Source organism: Protomyctophum parallelum, assembly GCF_964188405.1.
Source record: "Protomyctophum parallelum genome assembly, chromosome: 11".
NCBI classification, from domain to species: Eukaryota; Metazoa; Chordata; class Actinopteri; order Myctophiformes; family Myctophidae; genus Protomyctophum; species Protomyctophum parallelum.
Genome location: NC_139707.1, coordinates 1950210 through 1972753, shown reverse-complemented (window position 1 = coordinate 1972753; position 22544 = coordinate 1950210). Strand labels below are relative to the sequence as shown.

The window sequence follows — 22544 nt, the reverse complement described above, 5'->3', positions numbered from 1 at the left end:
AAATAATGATATGTGACCAGTGCCAGTGATTTCAACCACAATAATCACCAATACTTTAACTTCACAATTAAACAAAATACATTATTTTTGTTTTTTGGTGGTTTTCAGCCACATTAACACAGTTGGAATGTTAAAGAATGTTTTTATTCCATCAGAAAGTCGTTTTAGTGTCATTAAGTCGTTCTAATTGCTTAAACATGTCACTATGTGTAATGTTTTAACGATTGGATTAACCAATGCTAACAAATGCTAACCAGAAAATAGAGCTTTCCTCTTAAAGTATGCAAATTCCGCTACAATTCCGCTTTTTGTACACAATCGTTTTTGAAGATAATACTAGTCTTTTACTAACTGGCTAACAGAAATAGCAGAGAAAGAAGTATTAACCATCGTATTTTGTAAAAAGTGTGTTTATTTTCGGTCCTCCTAAAGCTAATGTTCCAGATGGGGGCACTGGTGAATCAGAACAATGGAACATGCTGAAATGGCTTCCCAGCTCCCAATTTCAAATGGCACAGAAGCGGCTGAACTGACCTTCCTGTGTTCCTTATCACAGGGCCGTCTGTGCGGCCGGAAGAGGCGGAGCGACGAGGCCAAGATCGGGAGGAAGCTGTCTGATCACAAACTGAACCGCCGCTCGGACGCCGAGTGGCTCAACCTCAAACCTCTGACCGAAGGTACTACACTGCACACAGATATTAGGACATGTTCATTAGTTTTAGCAATTTTTTGTTTTGTTGTTCTTTTACTGCATAAGTAGTTTTACTTTTAACCCATTCTGACCTGAGATCAGATTCATACGAGGTTTCCACTGGACACACACTGGTCTGATTAACCCATTCTGACCTGAGATCAGATTCTAAAAATGTCAGTCGTTCTTCGATTTTTCAAAAATAGCAGACCTACAAGCTCATATCGCGCCACTCGGTGGCGCGATATGAGCTTGTAGATCTGCTATTTTTCAATAGCTAAAGCATAACATGATGCCAACACCAAAATGGGTGCCCGTTCAGAATGGGTTAAACGATTAATCGATTAATTACCGTAATAATCCTTAACGTCCCTAAGCAACCAGCTGCTTCCTCCCCCCGACATAACCTTCCTGCTCCTCCCTCCCCCCCTCCCAGGTCACGACGGCACGGTGGTCTCGTGCGACAACGGCCACAACGACACGCAGCTGTCGGAGCTCCAGCCGCCCGACTCGCCCACCAACAAGACGCCGCTGCAGGCGCCCGACGGCGACCGCCACACCACCTCGCCTGTCGAGGAGAACGGACGCAAGGCCAAGAAACACGGCCACAGCCACGGACACGGACACTCGCACGCCGCCAACTGCCACTCGGACCAGGAGATGAAGGCATGGATAGATTCAAGTTATTCCGTCTCGCTGACTGATTCCAGTCATTTTTTTATTCCATAGAAGCCAGCCTGTCTGTCGTCTATGAAAGCATGTTGTGCACTGAAAATGGCAGATCTACAAGCTCACAACACGCCGCGCTGTGTGACGTGTTGTGAGCTTGTAGATCGCCCATGTTTAGTTAGTTCTCTAACTTCTCTTTAGTTGAAGTAGTCAAACTAGCGATAGAATTCATGTTCAGAAGCATCTTCCATAAACAGGCATGGTCTCTGAACCATAAAACAAAAGGTTAAAGGTATATTCAGTGATTTCACTTAATTCAAATATCACTTATTTTTTTGTTTTGTTGTGATAATCCTCCCTACTATAGAGTGTGCTGCTGACCATATAAGGAGTTCCTCCCTGTCCCCAGTTAACCCCTGGGGGTCAAAAATCCTTAGGTTTCGTTTTTGACTCTCTATCCTGATTGGACGGAAGGCTAGCCTCGGTCCCAGGCTTACTTATCTGCGAAAAGAAAAGCCTGGTCACAACCTTAAGGCAGAGAAGCTATCGGCGGTTGTATCCTCCGGAACAGCCGTCGAATGTATTTCCCCCGGATGCGATATTTTCCCGACCAATCACAACACTTGTTTCATTCGCGGAGAATGTAAACTGATTTGTAAAGAATCAACGATTTCACTTCCGCTAAAATCCTGCAACTTCCACTGATAGTCTTTTCAGCTTTAGGTCTTGCCCAGGGTGACGAAAGGCTGGGTCCCACAGCCAAAAAACGAAACCTAAGGTTTTTTGAGTGAAATCACTGAATATACCTTTAATGCCTCAACTCCGGTTTAGAATCACGATGTCTAAACATCACTAAACAAACAGTCATGAGATGTGATTTTTCTTTATTCCATGTTCAGGACGCCGGCATCGCCAGCATCGCCTGGATGGTGATCATGGGCGACGGCATGCACAACTTCAGCGACGGCCTGGCCATAGGTGGGTGGTTATTATTATTATTATTATTATTATTATAGGTGGGTGGTGGACTTTTAGGCATCCTTGACATTAAAACCCGCCAGAAACGGCCAACACGGAGGGTTAAATTAGTACCGTGACTACCGTCCATGTTTTAATCCGATCGTATCGTTAGCTACTGTTTGCTAACGCAAAACAACACAAAGTGGGACAGTGGCCGTGGCTGCATTTTGAAGATGCGCGCACAATACATCCACTTCCATTCTAAGCCCTGCATTCAAAGCCCTGTATCTCAGAAACGACATTGAGGGGGCCGTTTCTGGTGAAAACAAGTGTTTTCAACAGCCTGTAGCAGGCGCTGTGATACTCAACAGCCTGTAGCAGGCGCTGTGTTACTCAACGGCCTGTAGCAGGCGCTGTGTTACTCAACAGCCTGTAGGAGGCGCTGTGATACTCAACAGCCTGTAGCAGGCGCTGTGATACTTCAACAGCCTGTAGGAGGCGCTGTGATATTCGTGTTTTTCCACCACCGACCGAGACAACAACAGTGGTCAAGACACCACACACAGCAGTTTGTCACTGTAACCTGCTCAGATCGGCTATTATCCCATTCTGACCTGAGATCAGATTCATACGAGATTTCCACTGGACACACACTGGTCCTATGAACCCATTCTGACCTGAGATCAGATTCTAAAAAAAAATCAGTCGTTCTTCGATTTTTCAAAAATAGCAGACCTACAAGCTCATAGCGCGCCACTCGGTGGCGCGCTATGAGCTTGTAGATCTGCTATTTTTCAATAGCTAAAGCATAACATGATGCCGACACCAAAATGGGTTCCCGTTCAGAATAGGTTATTGTACACCACCATTGTACAAAAATGTACAACACATCAGACTGATCAATTTAGTTTAAACATCTATTTTCTATTTGATGTATATTCTTTGATGAAAACTAAATAAATGTTCTTTTGTGTTAATTGCCTGTACTTTACCCAAGTGCCTCCATCCAGTCAGTCAGAACTCCAGTCATTAACTTGGGGAAACAGAAAGTTGAAACACCAGAGATAGATTGTGTGTTGTCATCATCAAAGGCCAGGCACACCCACATGGAGCCATCATTTATCCCATTCTGACCTGAGATCAGATTCATACGAGGTTTCCGCCGGACACACACTGGTCTGATTAACCCATTCTGACCTGAGATCAGATTCTAAAAAAATGTCAGTCGTTCTTCGATTTTTCAAAAAATAGCAGACCTACAAGCTCGTATCGTGCCACTCGGTGGCGCGATATGAGCTTGTAGATCTGCAGTTTTTCAATAGCTAAAGCATAACATGATGCCGACACCAAAATGGGTGCCTGGTCAGAATGGGTTATATGAATAAGATATTCTGTTCAAAGACATTAATTCCTAACTCAACAGGCTCTGCCAAAAGGATGCGGATCGTCTGATCTGATCCACAAAGACGTGGCCTCGTAATTATGCATACCTCTAGCTGTACTTACAGTAATAACGTGATTATTTGGCACAAGTAAACATTCACACCCCATCCATCACACTACCCCTGTTTCGTCACAGCTTCAGTCAGTCAAATAATTATTTTTGATTGCTTGTTCTAAGCATTTAGCATCGGCCACGGTTAGACTTAAGCCATTCTGACCTGAGATCAGATTCTATAAACGTCTTCTACATCCTGACAGTTTTCTGATAAAGCTATGTTTCTATGTCAGTCGTTCTTAGATTTTTCAAAAATAGCAGAACTACAAGCTCGTATCGCGCCACTCGGTGGCGCGATACGAGCTTGTAGATCTGCTATTTTTCAATAGCTAAAGCATAACATGATGCCGACACCAAAATGGGTGCCCGGTCAGAATGGGTTAAGCCTGATTAAAAGCTCTCTTGTCAAAGTGTCACGGAACCAAAAAAAAAAAAGCTAAACTAACTTTACTCATCTCTCTCTCACTTGGATCAATTCAAACTGGCAACCATTTTTTTATAATCACAGTTAGAATTACTTTTAATTGTCACATAACAATCCTGGGTCCATTTAGCCATTTGTATAAACTCCAGAGCAAATTGAAGTGTCATCTTCAGGCTGTTCGGCGCGTTGATGTCTGTCTTTGTTTCTGTTGTTTCTGTTTGTTTCTGTTTGTTTCTGTTTGTTTCTGTTGTTTCTGTTTGTTTCTGTTTGTTTCTGTTTGTTTCTGTTGTTTGTTTGTTTCTGTTGTTTCTGTTCGGTGTGTTGATGTCTGTCTTTGTCTCTAACAGGGGCAGCGTTCAGTGTTCAGTTCATCTTCAGGCTGTTCGGTGTGCTGATGTCTGTCTTTGTTTCTTAACAGGGGCAGCGTTCAGCGCCAACACGACGGGAGGCATCAGTACGTCTGTGGCTGTCTTCTGCCACGAGTTGCCTCATGAGTTGGGTAAGTGGATAGCTGTTTGAGTTTGAGTTTGAATCTTTATTTCGGTCACTTTTACAAAAACAGATAAAACAAAAATAGGTTTAAGCAATTTACATTGCTTAACCCACACTACACCACTTAGTCAACGCAGTGACTAGTTCTGACCGAAAAGGTATGGGCTGAAGCATAAAGCTTATTTTGCCCACGTTTTTATATAATACAAATAATAATAATAATAAGTCTGTGATCAATTATCACAGTAGCATAATTTATGAAAACACAAATAGGAAAAAAAAAAAAAGAGTAATATCATAGAAATATTACTAAAAACAGAAAAGGAAAAGGAAATATAACAAAAGTAAACAGGATGTTGATTTACATTTGTCATTACATACTATAATATAATATATAATAATATAGATATGAATATAAATATAAACTTAAATATAATTATAAATAGAAATAAATATAACCATACTTATCTAAATGTCTATACATGAAAATGTATACATATTTGTGTGTGCTGTGTGTGAAAAGAGATGAGGGAAAAAATACCCTCGACTGCCTGGTGTTACACAATAGACATTCACTCTTTAGCCAGGAATCTCTTAACTTCAATACAATACAATAGATAAAGCATAACATGATGCCAACACCAAAATGGGTGCCCGTTCAGAATGGGATAACTCACTCAGCGGGGCGATCAATGCAGGGTTGTTTTTTTTTAGGCCTCGCTTCCACTTCACACCATTCGGCCACTCGAGAGACAACCGGTACCTTCACTGGAGGAAAGAAAAGCTGATGATGTTTTGGTTAAAACAAGATCTATATTCTAATTGTAATCATTGCTATAGCGCTCTTTAACAGATTCTGTACATAGGACGTCTGAGAACGTCATAAGGACCCCGAAATATTAGTACTATTGACGTGTGAGGACGTCCTAGCGACGTCCCAGCGACGCGGGGCGAGATAAGAATATTCAGAATTTTTCCTATTTTTTGAGTGGTGCAACCACTCCTACATCCAGCTTGCAATGTCCGTGTACCTGTGTACCTGTAACTATGAGCACGAGTATGTTACTTATTTATACCAGTAGGGGGCGCCAGAAACAGTGAGAGGGTAGGTGCTGTGTCTCTAATGAGAGAGAGAGAGAGAGAGAGGGGGGGGGGGGGTGAATTGCACCACTCAGTTCACAAGTGTGTGATTATTTTTTTGGCATTTCGCTTTTCGCTTGCCGTATGCTAACGCTCAGTGCAACTATTAGCTTGTCATTGACTCCCATGTTAGCGCGGCGGAAAGAATGACTCGTATCTCCTAATCCAGGGCGCTCTCCGCGGTGATGAATGGATCGATATGCTGGCGCTTCATTTCTGCTCCTCATCCGTCTCTCCCGCAAAATATGAACGTTTTTTGGAGCGTAAAAAAATATATTAAGATGATCGGGGATGTGAGGTCCCTTTGTAAAGTCAACTTTTTTAGGCAAGTGTTTCCTGTTTCATGGCTTTCAAAGTAAAAGCGATCAGACAACTCTGGCACTCTATAGCCTTTATTTTGAAGGCACTTCCTGTACTAAATGTGTTAATAGAGCGTCAGTCGCGCCCCCTTTCATGACGACACCAGGCCCAGGAAATAATTTCCCACGCATTTTTCCCATAGACTATTTATTTAAAGACCTTTTAAGCGTCGTACAAAGCCAACTTGAGTTGTGACAAATCATGACAACAAACAACATTTTGAACCAAACAAATAATTACAAAGAAAAAAAAGTGTTGTAACCTGTTGGCTTTGTACGAGGCTTAAAAGGTCTTTCTGAAATGTCTATGAGGAAAATGAATGGGGAATCATTTCCTGGGCCCTGGTAGGGGGCGGGACTGCGACGCTCTATATACTGGAAAATATAAACTATAGCAATTAGTTCACAGTTTAGCTGTCACGCTGGGGTTTTGTCTTTCATAGATTAAATGTTTAGACTATTAATTTTGTGCTGGGCTTGTGTTGACTCCCATGACCCTGGAAACCCTGGGAATCTAATCTATCAACAAACCTGTTGTTTTAATCCTGGAAATAACGTTGACGTTGATAAGGGCATAAAAATATAACTCCTTGGGTTTTGTTGTGGGTTATTTGTTGCAGTGTTTCTTTATCCTGACGTGCCTGTCGATAATATGTCGGTCAGCGTGGATGATAAGCGGTCCCCCTGGGCCCGCTCGCTCGCTGCTCAGTAAACAAGGATATGCTGACACGCCATCCCCCCCCACACGCTATCCCCCCCACACGGTGACACGGCCATGTCACGCACCGTTCTGTGACAAAACAAGGGCCTATTGACGTTTTAGAGTTTAATTCAGCCAGAGAGAACGTTCATGTTTGTGCCTTGTAAGGGTTAGGCTTACAAATCGGAAAATATTCAGGTTAGGATTAGGAATTTATGCCTGATTTGTAAATGGTAAATGGTAAATGGTGCATTTATATAGCGCCTTTATCCAAGGCGCTTTACATAGATTGTGCATTACATTCACCCATTCACACACACATTCATACACCGATGGCAGCGGAAACCATGCAAGGCACCAACTAGCACATCAGGAGCAATTAGGGGTTCAGTGTCTTGCTCAAGGACACTTTGACAGTAACTCTGGGGGAGCCCGGGTTCGAACTGGCAACCTTACGGTTACCATTCAGGCACTCTACCCCTGAGCCACCGCCGCCCCTGATTTGTAGTTTGTGCGCCCGTTGCTGTGCATCAAAACAACAGCGTGTCACGCTCTGACACGTTTTGAGCTTGCTGTGAACTTGTAGATCGGCTATTTCCCGTGACACCTAAGGGTTAGGGGTAAAAAGGACGAAAGATAAAAAAAATTGCATTTATAAAATTACTGTTTTATATCCAAAGCGCTTTACTTAGAGATTGTGTATTACATTCACCCATTCACACACCGATGTCAGAGGAAACCGTGGAAGGCACCAACCTGCACATCAAGGACACTTTGACACTAACTCTGGGGGAGCCCGGGATCGAACCTCACGGTTCCATCCGGCCGCTCTACCGCTGAGAAACTGTTAGGGCTGTCCCCGACTAAGGATTTGTATAGTCGACTGATATATGAATACATTTGCTGTTAGTCGACTAATAGTAATAAAAAATTGCCCCAAAAATTGTATATAAAAATACAATATTTACAAAAATATACAAAAATATTGTATTATTCCACTAGGTCTGTGGGGGACATAAACACATTTGAACATTCTGACTGTTCAAATCTCCAATGTGCATGTGGAGTGTGTCTGCCTGTGTGGCAATGTGCCACTGCCTGTGACTTGAATCGCACAGTGCGCTGGCCTGATAGACTCCAGTCGACTAAGAGGTGGTCAGTCGACTGAGACCCGTCCCGATCGATTAGTCGACTAATCGAGGTCAGCCCTAGAAACTGTCCTAATATGTTTATGTCTTCACTGGTATAGTAATCTGTGCCTGTGCGTTTGTGTGTACTGTGTCTAAGATCAGTTGAGAGGAGAATTCCAGACCCCATAATATCAGCAGTGATGGTGGTTGGTTATTGTACAGTACGTGGTGTGTATAGCCCGTTATGTGTTAACCCATTCTGAACGGGAACCCATTTTGGTGTTCGCATCATGTTATGCTTTAGCTATTAAAAAATAGCAGATCTACAAGCTCATATCGCGCCACCGAGTGGCGCGCTACGAGCTTGTAGGTCTGCTATTTTTGAAAAATCGAAGAACGACTGACATAGAAACATATAGATTTTTCAGAAAACTGTCAGGATGTAGAAGATAATTTTAATCGGATCTCCGGTCAGAATGTGTTAACCCATTCTGAACGGGAACCCCTTTTGGTGTTAGCATCGTGTTATGCTTTAGCTATTGAAAAATAGCAGATCTACAAGCTCATAGCGCGCCACCGAGTGGCGCGCTACGAGCTTGTAGGTCTGCTATTTTTGAAAAAAATCGAAGAGCGACTGACATTTTTTTTAATCTGACCTCAGGTCAGAATGGGTTCATCAGACCAGTGTGTGTCCAGTGGAAACCTCGTGTGAATCTGATCTCCGGTCAGAATGGGTTAAGTGATAAATGGAGCTTTGTCAGCCCTGCCGTAGCCCAGGTAGTGAGTGATTAAGTGGCCACGTTCCCGGCTGCCTACCTCCCCCCCATGTTGACTAACGGCATCCTACTATTAACCCATTCTGACCTGAGATCAGATTCTAAAAATGTCTATAACATCCTGACAGTTTCATTATTAACCCATTCTGACCTGATATTAGATTCTAAAAGTGTCTTCGATTGTTCAAAAATAGCAGACCTACAAGCTCGTATCGCGCCACTCGGTGGCGCGATATGAGCTTGTAGATCTGCTATTTTTCAATAGCTAAAGCACGACATGATGCCGACACCAAAATGGGTGCCTGGTCAGAATGGGTTAGTGCCGTCTGGACAGGTACAAATGTGGCACAAACGGGCCGGGCCACCACGCCGACCCACGGCTTTGTGGAGCAGAAACACAAACGGGCCACCACGCCGACCCACGGCTTTGTGGAGCAGAAACACAAACGGGCCACCACGCCGACCCACGGCTTTGTGGAGCAGAAACACAAACGGGCCACCGGGCCGACCCACGGCTTTGTGGAGCAGAAACAGAAACGGGCCACCACGTCGACCCACGGCTTTGTGGAACAGAAACACAAACGGGCCACCACGCCGACCCACGGCTTTGTGGAGCAGAAACACAAACGGGCCACCACGCCGTACCGGAGGCTTTGTGGAGCAGAAACACAAACGGGCCACCACGCCGACCCACGGCTTTGTGGAGCAGAAACACTAGACTAGTCATTCCTGTTTGGGGCACGGCGCTGACAGACACCGCCGGGAACCGTTATGAAGAAGAAGTGCTTTTTTTTTCTCGTAGCGTCGACTCTCACTGCCATGTGTTGCTATCTAGGCTACAAGTTGTTCTACATAAGAACACAAAAGCTTTTTCGTATACTCAAACCACACCCCCCACCACGGGTGCAGTACTTAGTTTAGACAGTTTTTGGTTAGACCAGTCATTAGTCCTACAACTACAACCTATCTCAAACCCTCACCCTAAACCTAACCTCCCACGGGGCAGCACACCTAAACCTAACCTTAACCCATGTCTAACCAATGCTATGTCTAAACCTAACCTCCCACGGGGCAGCACACCTAAACCTAACCTTAACCCATGTCTAACCAATGACTAGTCTAAACCTAACCTCCCACGGGGCAGCACACCTAAACCTAACCTTAACCTATGTCTAACCAATGACTAGTCTAAACTAAGTATGCACCCCCCCCACCACACATACACATTACACATTGATTGATTGATTGATTGAAAACTTAATTGAAATTTAATTCAAAAGGATACAGACAAGGGGACAGGGGACATGGGGAGAAACAAAACTAAACTAAATACCATTTGTGTTTTTGCCCTGACCCTGTTCCTTTTGGGGAAGGGGGGGCAGGAGACAAAGACACAAAAAACCCAACCAATAACCAATACAATGTTATGTTTTGTACCCTCAGCAAATATACAATGAATTATTAAGAAACACAAGGCCTATCTCCCACCACAGTGACATGTAAACATTTTCATCGTTTCTGCTCTGGATGTTATTCGCCTGTTGAGTGAGGTGAGGTGATGCGCCGCCACCGTCTAATTGGCCCCCGCCCTCCACCACCACCCCCGCCCGCTCCGTTCAAGGCGAGCGCAAAGACGAAAGCCAGCGGTTTCGTGGACGAGAGCGCCTCTCGCTTGCTTCCACCTCCAGACAAAAGATCCCCCCCCCCCTCCCCCCCCCCACACACACACAAGCGGCGGAGGCAGCTGCAGCTGTGAGAGGCAGAGACGATGATTATGAGAGATCTTTAGCCTCCCGGAGTGAAGCTAATTGGAGATGATGTGTGTGTTAATTGCGGTGGACGGGCGGTGGCGAGCCGCGGCACGTCTCTCTGGGCACGTGAGCCGGAGCGGAACCGGAGGAACCGCCGAGAGAGAGAGAGGGAGCCTGAAGAACTTTGAAGCACGAGGCGGAACGCGACCGGGGTCCGCCCTTTCCATTCCTCGCCTCTCTTTAACCCATTCTGAACGGGCACCCGTTTTGGTGTTAGCATCATGTAATGCTTTAGCTATTGAAAAATAGCAGATCTACAAGCTCATATCGCGCCACCGAGTGGCGCGATATGAGCTTGTAGGTCTGCTATTTTTTGAAAAATCGAAGAACGACTGACATTTTTTAAAATCTGATCTCAGGTCAGAATGGGTTTAATCAGACCAGTGTGTGTCCAGTGGAAACCTCGTATGAATCTGATCTCAGGTCAGAATGGGTTTCTGACCTGAGATCATATTCTAAAAATGTCTGTTTGAAAATGACAGCTTTCTGAAAAAGCTATGTTTCTATGTCAGTCGTTCTTCGATTTAAAAAAAATAGCAGACCTACAAGCTCATAGCGCGCCACTCGGTGGCGCGCTATGAGCTTGTAGATCTGCTATTTTTCAATAGCTAAAGCATAACATGATGCCGACACCAAAAGGGGTTCCCGTTCAGAATGGGTTAACTTTCCGTGCCTTGTGTACCAGATGTGATTGATGGATGGAGTGAGGAGTTGGTAATATATTCATGGTGGTAATTAGCAAAGGAAAAAGAGGCCGCTCGTTCTCCACTGTGCAAAGGGAATGTAGGCCACCCCATTTTTATGCATCTCTTTCTCTACAAATCCAGGCCGTTTCCGCCGAGCCTTAAGGGCCCTTTTCTACATCTGGGATGGCAGAGATTGAAGAGGCTAGAAAGGCTACATGCAGCCATGCATGTGTAATCATGACTGGATGTGAAGGGACATTTACTACATGTTCTCTCATGTACGTTTTCCCAGCAGAGAGCAACCAGTGGCAGGTTGTGGGGAGTGGGTTTGAAAAGGGTGGCAGGTGTGGGGAGTGGGTTTGAAAAGGGTGGCAGGTGTGGGGAGTGGGTTTGAATGGGGTGCTTTAGTTTGCAAGTTAGGCACCAGAATGTGAAAGTAATAGATTGTAGAAATTGTAGTGTGTGTGACTTCTGTTCCTGATCAAACTTAATTTGAAGAACCACCCATTTTACTGTGCATTATTAGGCCACATGAGGCCCCCCATTTGATGCAATTTGTATCTATGGGAATGTGGACCCCCGATACACTAAATCTAAGCCTTTTCACAAAATAAAAACCTGCTTTACAAGAACTGAATCACCTTAACCCATTCTGAACGGGAACCCATTTTGGTGTTGGCATCATGTCATGCTTTAGCTATTGAAAAATAGCAGATCTACAAGCTCATATCGCGCCACCGAGTGGCGCGATATGAGCTTGTAGGTCTGCTATTTTTTGAAAAATCGAAGAACGACTGACATTTTTTAGAATCTGATCTCAGGTCAGAATGGGTTATAATCAGACCAGTGTGTGTCCAGTGGAAACCTCGTATGAATCTGATATCAGGTCAGAATGGGTTCATCAGACCCAGTGTGTGTCCAGTGGAAACCTCGTATGAATCTGATCTCAGGTCAGAATAGGTTTTAATCACCATAACCTTGGTGCATCTGAATGAACATGAGTCTTCTCCTTCTCTCCCTGGTGGCGAACAGGTGACTTTGCGGTGCTGATCAAGGCGGGGATGTCTGTGAAACAAGCCATCGTCTACAACCTGCTGTCGGCGCTCATGGCCTACGTCGGCATGCTGATCGGCATCACCGTGGGACAGAACACGCACAACGTCACCAGCTGGATCTTCGCCGTGACCGCCGGCATGTTCCTCTATGTGGCTCTGGTGGATATGGTAAGGCATGTTCCTCTATGTGGCTCTGGTGGATATGGTAAGGCATGTTCCTCTATGTGGCTCTGGTGGATATGGTAAGGCATGTTCCTCTATGTGGCTCTGGTGGATATGGTAAGGCATGTTCCTCTATGTGGCTCTGGTGGATATGGTAAGGCATGTTCCTCTATGTGGCTCTGGTGGATATGGTAAGCTGTTCCTCTATGTGGCTCTGGTGGATATGGTAAGCTGTTCCTCTATGTGGCTCTGGTGGATATGGTAAGCTGTTCCTCTATGTGGCTCTGGTGGATATGGTAAGGCATGTTCCTCTATGTGGCTCTGGTGGATATGGTAAGGTGTTCCTCTATGTGGCTCTGGTGGATATGGTAAGGCATGTTCCTCTATGTGGCTCTGGTGGATATGGTAAGCTGTTCCTCTATGTGGCTCTGGTGGATATGGTAAGCTGTTCCTCTATGTGGCTCTGGTGGATATGGTAAGGCATGTTCCTCTATGTGGCTCTGGTGGATATGGTAAGACATGTTCCTCTATGTGGCTCTGGTGGATATGGTAAGCTGTTCCTCTATGTGGCTCTGGTGGATATGGTAAGGCATGTTCCTCTATGTGGCTCTGGTGGATATGGTAAGCTGATCCTCTATGTGGCTCTGGTGGATATGGTAAGGCATGTTCCTCTATGTGGCTCTGGTGGATATGGTAAGGCATGTTCCTCTATGTGGCTCTGGTGGATATTCAGTATTTTAGCTGTGACGTGAGCGCCCCCTCCTGAGATACTTCCGGGTCCTACTTTTGTGTCGCTTTTGTGTCCCCATGGAGTTATACTGTGACGCTCCGTCGGACTAAATCTGAGACGAAAACAACCACGAAAGTCTAATTTTACCGCTTTCCTCGCAACAACAAAGCTGCGCTGCTCTCCCAAATCTGTCTGTGACAGGCCGTCTGTCCCACATGGAATACTATCGCCATTTTATTTTATTGTGTCAAATAAATCCTCATAATGCAAACTAGATTCAACATACTCAAGCCTGCACACATTCTAAATATACCCCAGAAATATTTTACCGATCAAATGGACTGTTGCCACCTTCAATAATAATGATAATAATAGTCTATTGTCTCCACATCATATATTTTTGTTGTCATGGACACTTGTACAAAACATTCATAATTCCACTCGAGTTGGAAGCATTAAGACCCATTTTAACCCTCAATGGCTTCCTTTCTGAAAAATAACGTCACTGTAAAAAGATTCACGCGTTTAGATATTCAATTTACAATGAGATGCGGACGGGAGCTGGTGCCACTTGGACCCGGACATAACGTAGCACTACAAAATGACGTCGGACTTAAATACTGAATGGTAAGCTGTTCCTCTATGTGGCTCTGGTGGATATGGTAAGGCATGTTCCTCTATGTGGCTCTGGTGGATATGGTAAGGCATGTTCCTCTATGTGGCTCTGGTGGATATGGTAAGACATGTTCCTCTATGTGGCTCTGGTGGATATGGTAAGCTGTTCCTCTATGTGGCTCTGGTGGATATGGTAAGGCATGTTCCTCTATGTGGCTCTGGTGGATATGGTAAGCTGATCATGTTCCTCTATGTGGCTCTGGTGGATATGGTGAGCTGTTCCTCTATGTGGCTCTGGTGGATATGGTAAGCTGATCATGTTCCTCTATGTGGCTCTGGTGGATATGGTGAGCTGATCATGTTCCTCTATGTGGCTCTGGTGGATATGGTGAGCTGTTCCTCTATGTGGCTCTGGTGGATATGGTAAGGCATGTTCCTCTATGTGGCTCTGGTGGATATGGTAAGGCATGTTCCTCTATGTGGCTCTGGTGGATATGGTAAGCTGTTCCTCTATGTGGCTCTGGTGGATATGGTAAGCTGTTCCTCTATGTGGCTCTGGTGGATATGGTAAGGCATGTCCCTCTATGTGGCTCTGGTGGATATGGTAAGGCATGTTCCTTTATGTGGCTCTGGTGGATATGGTAAGGCATGTCCCTCTATGTGGCTCTGGTGGATATGGTAAGCTGTCCCTCTATGTGGCTCTGGTGGATATGGTAAGGCATGTTCCTCTATGTGGCTCTGGTGGATATGGTAAGCTGTCCCTCTATGTGGCTCTGGTGGATATGGTAAGCTGTTCCTCTATGTGGCTCTGGTGGATATGGTAAGACATGTTCCTCTATGTGGCTCTGGTGGATATGGTAAGGCATGTTCCTCTATGTGGCTCTGGTGGATATGGTAAGGCATGTTCCTCTATGTGGCTCTGGTGGATATGGTAAGCTGTTCCTCTATGTGGCTCTGGTGGATATGGTAAGCTGTTCCTCTATGTGGCTCTGGTGGATATGGTAAGGCATGTTCCTCTATGTGGCTCTGGTGGATATGGTAAGGCATGTTCCTCTATGTGGCTCTGGTGGATATGGTAAGCTGTTCCTCTATGTGGCTCTGGTGGATATGGTAAGCTGTTCCTCTATGTGGCTCTGGTGGATATGGTAAGCTGTTCCTCTATGTGGCTCTGGTGGATATGGTAAGCTGTTCCTCTATGTGGCTCTGGTGGATATGGTAAGCTGTTCCTCTATGTGGCTCTGGTGGATATGGTAAGGCATGTTCCTCTATGTGGCTCTGGTGGATATGGTAAGGCATGTTCCTCTATGTGGCTCTGGTGGATATGGTAAGGCATGTCCCTCTATGTGGCTCTGGTGGATATGGTAAGGCATGTTCCTTTATGTGGCTCTGGTGGATATGGTAAGGCATGTCCCTCTATGTGGCTCTGGTGGATATGGTAAGCTGTCCCTCTATGTGGCTCTGGTGGATATGGTAAGGCATGTTCCTCTATGTGGCTCTGGTGGATATGGTAAGCTGTCCCTCTATGTGGCTCTGGTGGATATGGTAAGCTGTTCCTCTATGTGGCTCTGGTGGATATGGTAAGACATGTTCCTCTATGTGGCTCTGGTGGATATGGTAAGGCATGTTCCTCTATGTGGCTCTGGTGGATATGGTAAGGCATGTTCCTCTATGTGGCTCTGGTGGATATGGTAAGCTGTTCCTCTATGTGGCTCTGGTGGATATGGTAAGCTGTTCCTCTATGTGGCTCTGGTGGATATGGTAAGGCATGTTCCTCTATGTGGCTCTGGTGGATATGGTAAGCTGTTCCTCTATGTGGCTCTGGTGGATATGGTAAGCTGCCATTTGTTTATGCTCCACGTGACGACGCCAAACAAGACGGGTGTCAGTGTCCAGCAGACATTAGGTCAAGTTCGGCCTAGACCTGGGGACTGTGCATTAGTTATGCACCAGTCTAGGGGATCTGGTACCCAACATGAAATATGACGCTCCCGCCTTCCCCAACTCCCAAGCAACAAGGGTTGAAAAGCTAATATAGGTTTATTAACAAAAATGATATTTACAAAAGGGGTAAAGGAGTTTAAGGCAACTGATAGATTAAATAAGAAAAGAACTAGAAACAAAATAGTCTTCCCTAACAAAACAAAACACATGGGCTTACCTCCTTAACGTAAAACAGGACTTTAACGGGCAACGAAACTCAAAATCCCCTATTCAGGTTTGGACACAACGCAAACAAAACTCAGAGTAACAAAACATAACATAAGGAAGGGCGGTGGCCGGTTGGGAGCCGAGGAAGACAGGTCTGTCCCCTGCGTGCCGCACTCTCCTCTGCTCCTCTCTTATGTAGGGGAAAGGCCACCCTCGTTAGCCAATCACGGCTGTCCACCGCGCTCTGCATCCTCTCAGTCACGCCTAGGCTCACGATGCCATCTCCATCTGGGCGATGCACGGGGCGCGCGCACCACTCCACACCAGGGCAGAAAGACATGTCACAGCATAGGACCACATCACAGTATAAGACCACAGCACAGCATACGACCCCAGTCGTAACAGCATTAGTCCGGCATCCCGTTAGTCTGACTACATGGACTGTTGGGGATAGGGTTAGTATGGTCGCGTGCGGTTTGGGTTTGGTCTAGCCCTGGTCCAAGGCTTACAGCATTTTAATAACGCAATGTACCCTGAATTTAACTGGGTAACGCTATCCTACACTCGCGAACCGAACAGTAATGTGATCCTGGCGGTTCGCGAGTGTAGGATAGCGTTACAGTCATTAAATTCAGGGTACATTGCGTTATTAAAATGGCACAAAGTGCATTTTAGAGAGAAACTGGGGACCTGAGACGCTTCCCAGGTTGGAGAATAGACTTCTACCTTAAGGTCTAGCAGGCTTTGTTTCGGTGAGTGGTTTCGTCGTTTTGTTCATTTGCTGGTATTATAAAAACAGCGCACGGGAGTGTAAATATGACCAGAGGGCTGTGGAAGGTACGTCAGAGAGAGGCTCGCTGTAAGCCTTGGACCAGGGCTAGGTTTGGGGATAGGGTTAGTATGGTCGGACTAATGAGCGGTCGGACCAGTGCCACGCTACCCCTAGACCTAGTCATATTTGACTCCTAATTTTGTGTAGAATGTCCCAGGACCCAAACTAGTGAAAATAGCAGAACTAAAAAGCTCACAACAAGTCACTTCACAACCATGTTGCAAACTTGTGATCTGCTTTTATTTATTTATTTATTTAGAGCCCCGAAACATGGGCCCCAACCCACTGTTTGGGCAGCAGTAATTACAATGGGAATATTATATAGAGCTTATTAACTCAAACAACATCACTGGCATCTGTAAAGGGCTCTCCCAGTGACCCTGCCAGTGAAGCCACAAAAGTGCTACATTTTGTCCAAATAATACGTTTTTTGTTTGTTTGTTGTTTGTTTGCAGCTTCCGGAGATGCTGCACGGGGACAGCGAGGACCACAAGCGCTGCCAGATGGGTCACTTTGTCCTGCAGAACATTGGCATGCTGACCGGCTTCGCAATCATGCTGCTCATCGCCATCTTCGAAGACCAAATTGTCCTCGACTTTGGCTTCTAGTAGGGAGGGGGACGGACGGAGGGGGTCGGGTGGTTAGGGGGGGGGGGGGGGGGTCGGGTTTCCAGAAGGACGTGTCTGTCGATGTCGTGCTTCTCAGCCTTAAGCATACTTTGTTTGCCATGTTGCCCACCGGTCCAGTCTTGCATGTGTATTGAATCTCATTCATTCATGCGTTCGTTCGTTCATTCGTGTCCATTCCAAAGCGTCTCGCGGACGTCACCCGTTTGGCCTGTGTGTGATGCGTCAATGTGTGCCCCCCCCCCCCCCTCCTCCTCCCCCTCCTCCTCCTCCTCCTCCTCCTCTTCCTCCTCCTCCTCCTCCTCACCCTCCTCATCCTCTGTGAAGCACAGAGCTGTGCTGCTGAAGGAATGCTTGAAGAAAAACACCAGCTCTGCTCAGAGCTTTAATATCACCACCATGGCCATAAAAGCTACCATAGAAATTAAATTTAAAAAAGCAATTAAATTCCTGCGGTGTCAAAAACCCACGGATAAAAAACCCAAACCAGGAAGGCGCATATTTTGAGCGGGGTCCCGTTGATAGGATCATATTATTATTACAATGCCCTTGTGTACAGTATAGTCATCAGATTCACATGTTTGCCTCATTAAGTGCTATAGTGTCTGTGGTCGGTGGACAGTGGACGGTCTGCTAATGTGAAGAGTGCCTCAAAAGACTGTAAAAAATACCTGACGCGTTTTTCACAAAAAAGGGGCAGAAAAACTAATATAATTATGCACCACTGACTGTGCAGGGACCTTTTATACTTTGCAACGGTTGTTTGCGCACAACCTAAAATAGCAGATTGTCAAGCCCTCACAATGCTTCACAGCGTGGTATGTTGTGTGCGCTTGTAGATCGGTTATTTTAGGTGCGCAGAAGAGACGGCTGGCTGGCTGTCACAGCCCAGCAGCCCACCACTCATCCATCTCAGCCTGTTGTCCCCCCCTCCCTGCCCCCCCCTTGTCAACCTGTGCTGTGTCCCATCAACCATGTCTGGGTCACCTGTGGCTTTGTTTATGGCGCCCCCTGGTGGCTTTGTTTATGGCGCCCCCTGGTGGCTTTGTTTATGGCGCCCCCTGTCTGTCATCCATCATCTCATCAGCCTGTGACGTCGTCAACTCCTGCTGTGTATCACAACGTCACCGGCGTCACTGGGCCATGGCAGTGCCGAGCCTCGGCCACTGGAGCGGCGCCACTGAGTCCTAATAGCCCTGTGTGTGCACCACACCACCAGACACAACAACACTACTGCCCCCCCCCCCCCCCCCCAGTGTCCGTGAAGAGGCACTGCGGCAGAATTGAAAGCTTTTATGACATTCATTTTCATTTATTTTTCTTTTAGGTTTTATGACCTCAATTACACCAAAAAAACCTGAACTTTGAACATTCAGTGGGTTTTCTGTGGTCTGAAGTTTTCTTTGGGTTTTTTTTTGGGGCCTTTTGAGCTACAATGAAAACAGGCAACACAGTGAAACAGTGACATCTGCTGGCAAATCCCATTGACATATATGGGATTTGCAGTAAGTGATGTCACTTACTGCCGGCAAATCAGAGCACCTGTCTGAGCCAGAAAACCCCCAGATCACAGAAAATCTACTGAATGTTAAAAGTTCATGTTTTTTGGGGTGCAATTGAGATTAGAAAACCTAAAAAAAAACAAGAACAATTCCAAAACCTTTTTTTTTTATGTCACAATCCCTTTAACAATAACAATAGTGTTATGAAAACAGCAGCTCGTGGCCATTGCTTTATCGTTCTGAAAACGTGTTGGCGGCGACAAATCTTCGGAGTCTAAATAAAATGCCCCCCCTTCACATGGGAGAAGCGTCTTAGAGGTCTTAGAGCTCTGTGTCATGCTTAGTTCATACTCAGTCGTGTGACGTTGTCGCAGGCCAATAATAGACTTTAGAATTTCAAAAAAAAGCATTGCTTTGTAGCTATTTCTGGTAAGCGACACCATTGTTACGCACCCAGTATAAATTAGGCTTTAGATCGCGGCGCAAAGTCTCTCTTGATATATGTATATATATATATATATACACTGTATATTTTGGTAACTGTGCTATTTTCTATTATGTGATAATGATCATCACAAAGTATTGAAGTTGTGCGCATAGTGTTAAGAACCGCAGCTGCCAAGGCCTTAATCAACAAAGATCATCGTCGGAGACAAAGTTTTGTTTAATTATCAGAAATGTTTGTCTGGCCGCTGGTTTTCAGGGGCTGACAATCCGTCTGTAGCCAAAATGAGACATATTATCCTTGTTAGGCCTTTTATGTTCTGTTTTGTTTGTTTTTATCTAGTTTTACAGTCAGCAGCTTCAAATGTGAATTTAGAACGTTTTTTTTTTTTTTTGCATACAAAGTGTTATGTTAGTTTATGGAGGGTAACAAGAAAAGTCCTCGATGTGCTTTATTCGAGTTTTGACCACGCTGCTGGCGACGGTTCGTCCGTCGAACTAGGGACAGCAGACCTACAAGCTCATAGCGCGCCACTCGGTGGCGCGCTATGAGCTTGTAGATCTGCTATCCCGAGTACAAACTGTGACGTCACGTCAGTGCACGTCAAAATCAGGATCAATGAATGAAGTTTTTTGCGAAATGCGTCTGATCGTTCAAAGTTGTCGCCAATAATTGTTGTGCAGCTAAAATGTAATCAATCATTCCCACTTTTAAAGTCGTTTACTTCAAAGTACTGCTTTTTGTCAACAAAATCAGTTTTACCTGTTGATCCTGACAATCTCACAGACCAAGCAATAGTAATAATAGCCTTCATATCATATCAGAACTGTACACGTTACGTTATGTCTCCTGTATACTGTCAGCGTTCTTTGCACTTATAATAATGGATATTTAATCCCTCCTCGTGGAAGGACACGACAGCCAGACATTCAGCAGTTGTTGTTTCTTTTTTCTTTTATGTTTTTAAATCACTAATTCTATTATTTTTTATTTTTAAGTCTCTAGGTGTTGATCTAGGTGCACAAACATTAATGCCAAGTGTGCCAAACGATGGTCCCCCTTGTGCGGAGAACCAAAAAGCTGAATTTATACTCCTACAAAAATATCTTAAATATACATATCAGTGGTTCTCAGTTCCCCACAGGGGTCCTAGGAGGGTCCTGGGTTCCCCCAGGGGTCCTAGGAGGGTCCTGGGTTCCCCCAGGGGTCATAGGAGGGTCCTGGGTTCCCCCAGGGGTCCTAGGAGGGTCCTGGGTTCCCCCAGGGGTCCTAGGGTCCTGGGTTCCCCCAGGGGTCCTAGGGTCCTGGGTTCCCTCAGGGGTCCTAGGGTCCTGGGTTCCCCCAGGGGTCCTAGGGTCCTGGGTTCCCCCAGGGGTCCTAGGGTCCTGGGTTCCCCCAGGGGTCCTAGGAGGGTCCTGGGTTCCCCCAGGGGTCCTAGGGTCCTGGGTTCCCCCAGGGGTCCTAGGGTCCTGGGTTCCCCCAGGGGTCCTAGGGTCCTGGGTTCCCCCAGGGGTCCTAGGGTCCTGGGTTCCCCCAGGGGTCCTAGGGTCCTGGGTTCGCCCAGGGGTCCTAGGAGGGTCCTGGGTTCCCCCAGCTAGATTAGTTAGTTCGGAAAACAAATGGACTCTTATGTATATGTGTAACTCGGCGAGTGAACAAATGGAACCAAATGGACCTGTAAGGGTCCATTTGGTCCCATTTGTGCACTCTCTTGAGTTATGGGTGTCAGTGGCCTAACCAAACTTGGGATCCTTGAAATAAATTTAAAATCAGTTAAATGTAGTATTATACTGCATAGATGCAAGTCAGGGTGAGTTTGTAACTGTGCAAAAATCTATAGGAGACCACAGAAAGAAGGATGATAATTATGGCTGTTCTGTCAATCATCTGCAACGCGACCAGCTCTTTTCCCGTCAGTCAGTAAAGGTTGAACTCCCGAACAAACAAAGAAGCATTTTGAACGAAGGGGTATAAATTAAATACGGCTTTATCTGACCCACAGATCTGTGACGCCAATGCTCCATTTATACCGTACGCTATATCGTGACGTGTGTCCCGGCGTCGCCTATACCCTGAAATGAGCCCATCTACAACAAGCGTGCATTTCGGCACCGACGGGTCACATAAATCGGGCTATAAACAGTGGCTGTTGCTCGCCTCTGCCTAGGCCTCCTCCTCCATGACATTCCATTGGCTGTTCATTCATTCCGCTGCTCATGCCGCTATGCGCAGGCCAGCTAGCCGCCCGCCGTGGCGGTCTGGCTTCGATCGATCTTTTCGCGGGAAGTCGCACGGACGAGAGCTGTGAGACGTCCTTTTATTATCCTGTCACCGTGTGACATCCGTCGCCTTTGTCTTAACTGGGTTTGAGTCGTCATCGTGTCACATTAAAATAATGTACTTTTGATCAGACTGAAGTCATCATGCATGACGCATGAGTTGTGAACGGTACGGACGTTTATGTTGGGTGTTAAATCATTTTCCTCTTGTACAGGAAGATCAGACATTCACAATATTGTGTTACTTTCGTTTTTTTTTTTATATATGTATATATTATACCTGTATTGTACGATTCAATGGTGAAGATCACATTGAGGTCTTTTGAGGCTGAGAGTAATTCGTAATGGTTGGCTGCCAATCATATTGTATTATTATCCACTTAAATGGAAATTGAACCGATTTTGAAACTAAATCTCATTGTTTTGATGTGAGGAGATCGTATGCTATCTTAAGATTTACATTCAAAATTAGACTTTTCCCATGAACTATGGAATTATAATGTGCGCTTTACTGCCACATTTGCCTTCAGTTGAGAGAACCCAGTGTTAAAATATGCAACCATTTTTATGTTCTCGTGTTTAATCATAATACTATTTGTTTATCTGGATATATATACAGTACATTGAAGCTTAATTTAATTTAATTCCATCCCACTCAAAACAACAATTATATTATTTCTCCATTCCAAAAATTAACTATTGGCACTATATAAGAAATAGAAATACTGCCTTTAAAATGTATCCCTAAGATAAGAGGCTTCAGGCTTCAGTCTGTAAAAGTGTTGAATCGTTTTATCATTGAAGGAGAAGGGTT

At 45.4% G+C, this 22544-nt stretch overlaps 1 protein-coding gene across 1 annotated transcript in view; it reads left to right on the top strand.

Moving 5' to 3' along the window:
* The window catches only part of slc39a10 (solute carrier family 39 member 10), an 83452-nt gene extending 65965 nt beyond the window's left edge, over positions 1-17487 (top strand). The window contains exons 10-15 of the mRNA XM_083776048.1: positions 557-677; positions 1128-1357; positions 2260-2338; positions 4661-4741; positions 12369-12559; positions 17334-17487. Coding sequence (XP_083632174.1) covers positions 557-677; positions 1128-1357; positions 2260-2338; positions 4661-4741; positions 12369-12559; positions 17334-17486 — 855 coding nt within the window. The 3' untranslated portion in view covers position 17487. The remainder of the gene's footprint in view (positions 1-556; positions 678-1127; positions 1358-2259; positions 2339-4660; positions 4742-12368; positions 12560-17333) is intronic.
* Positions 17488-22544: the final 5057 nt, after the last annotated feature.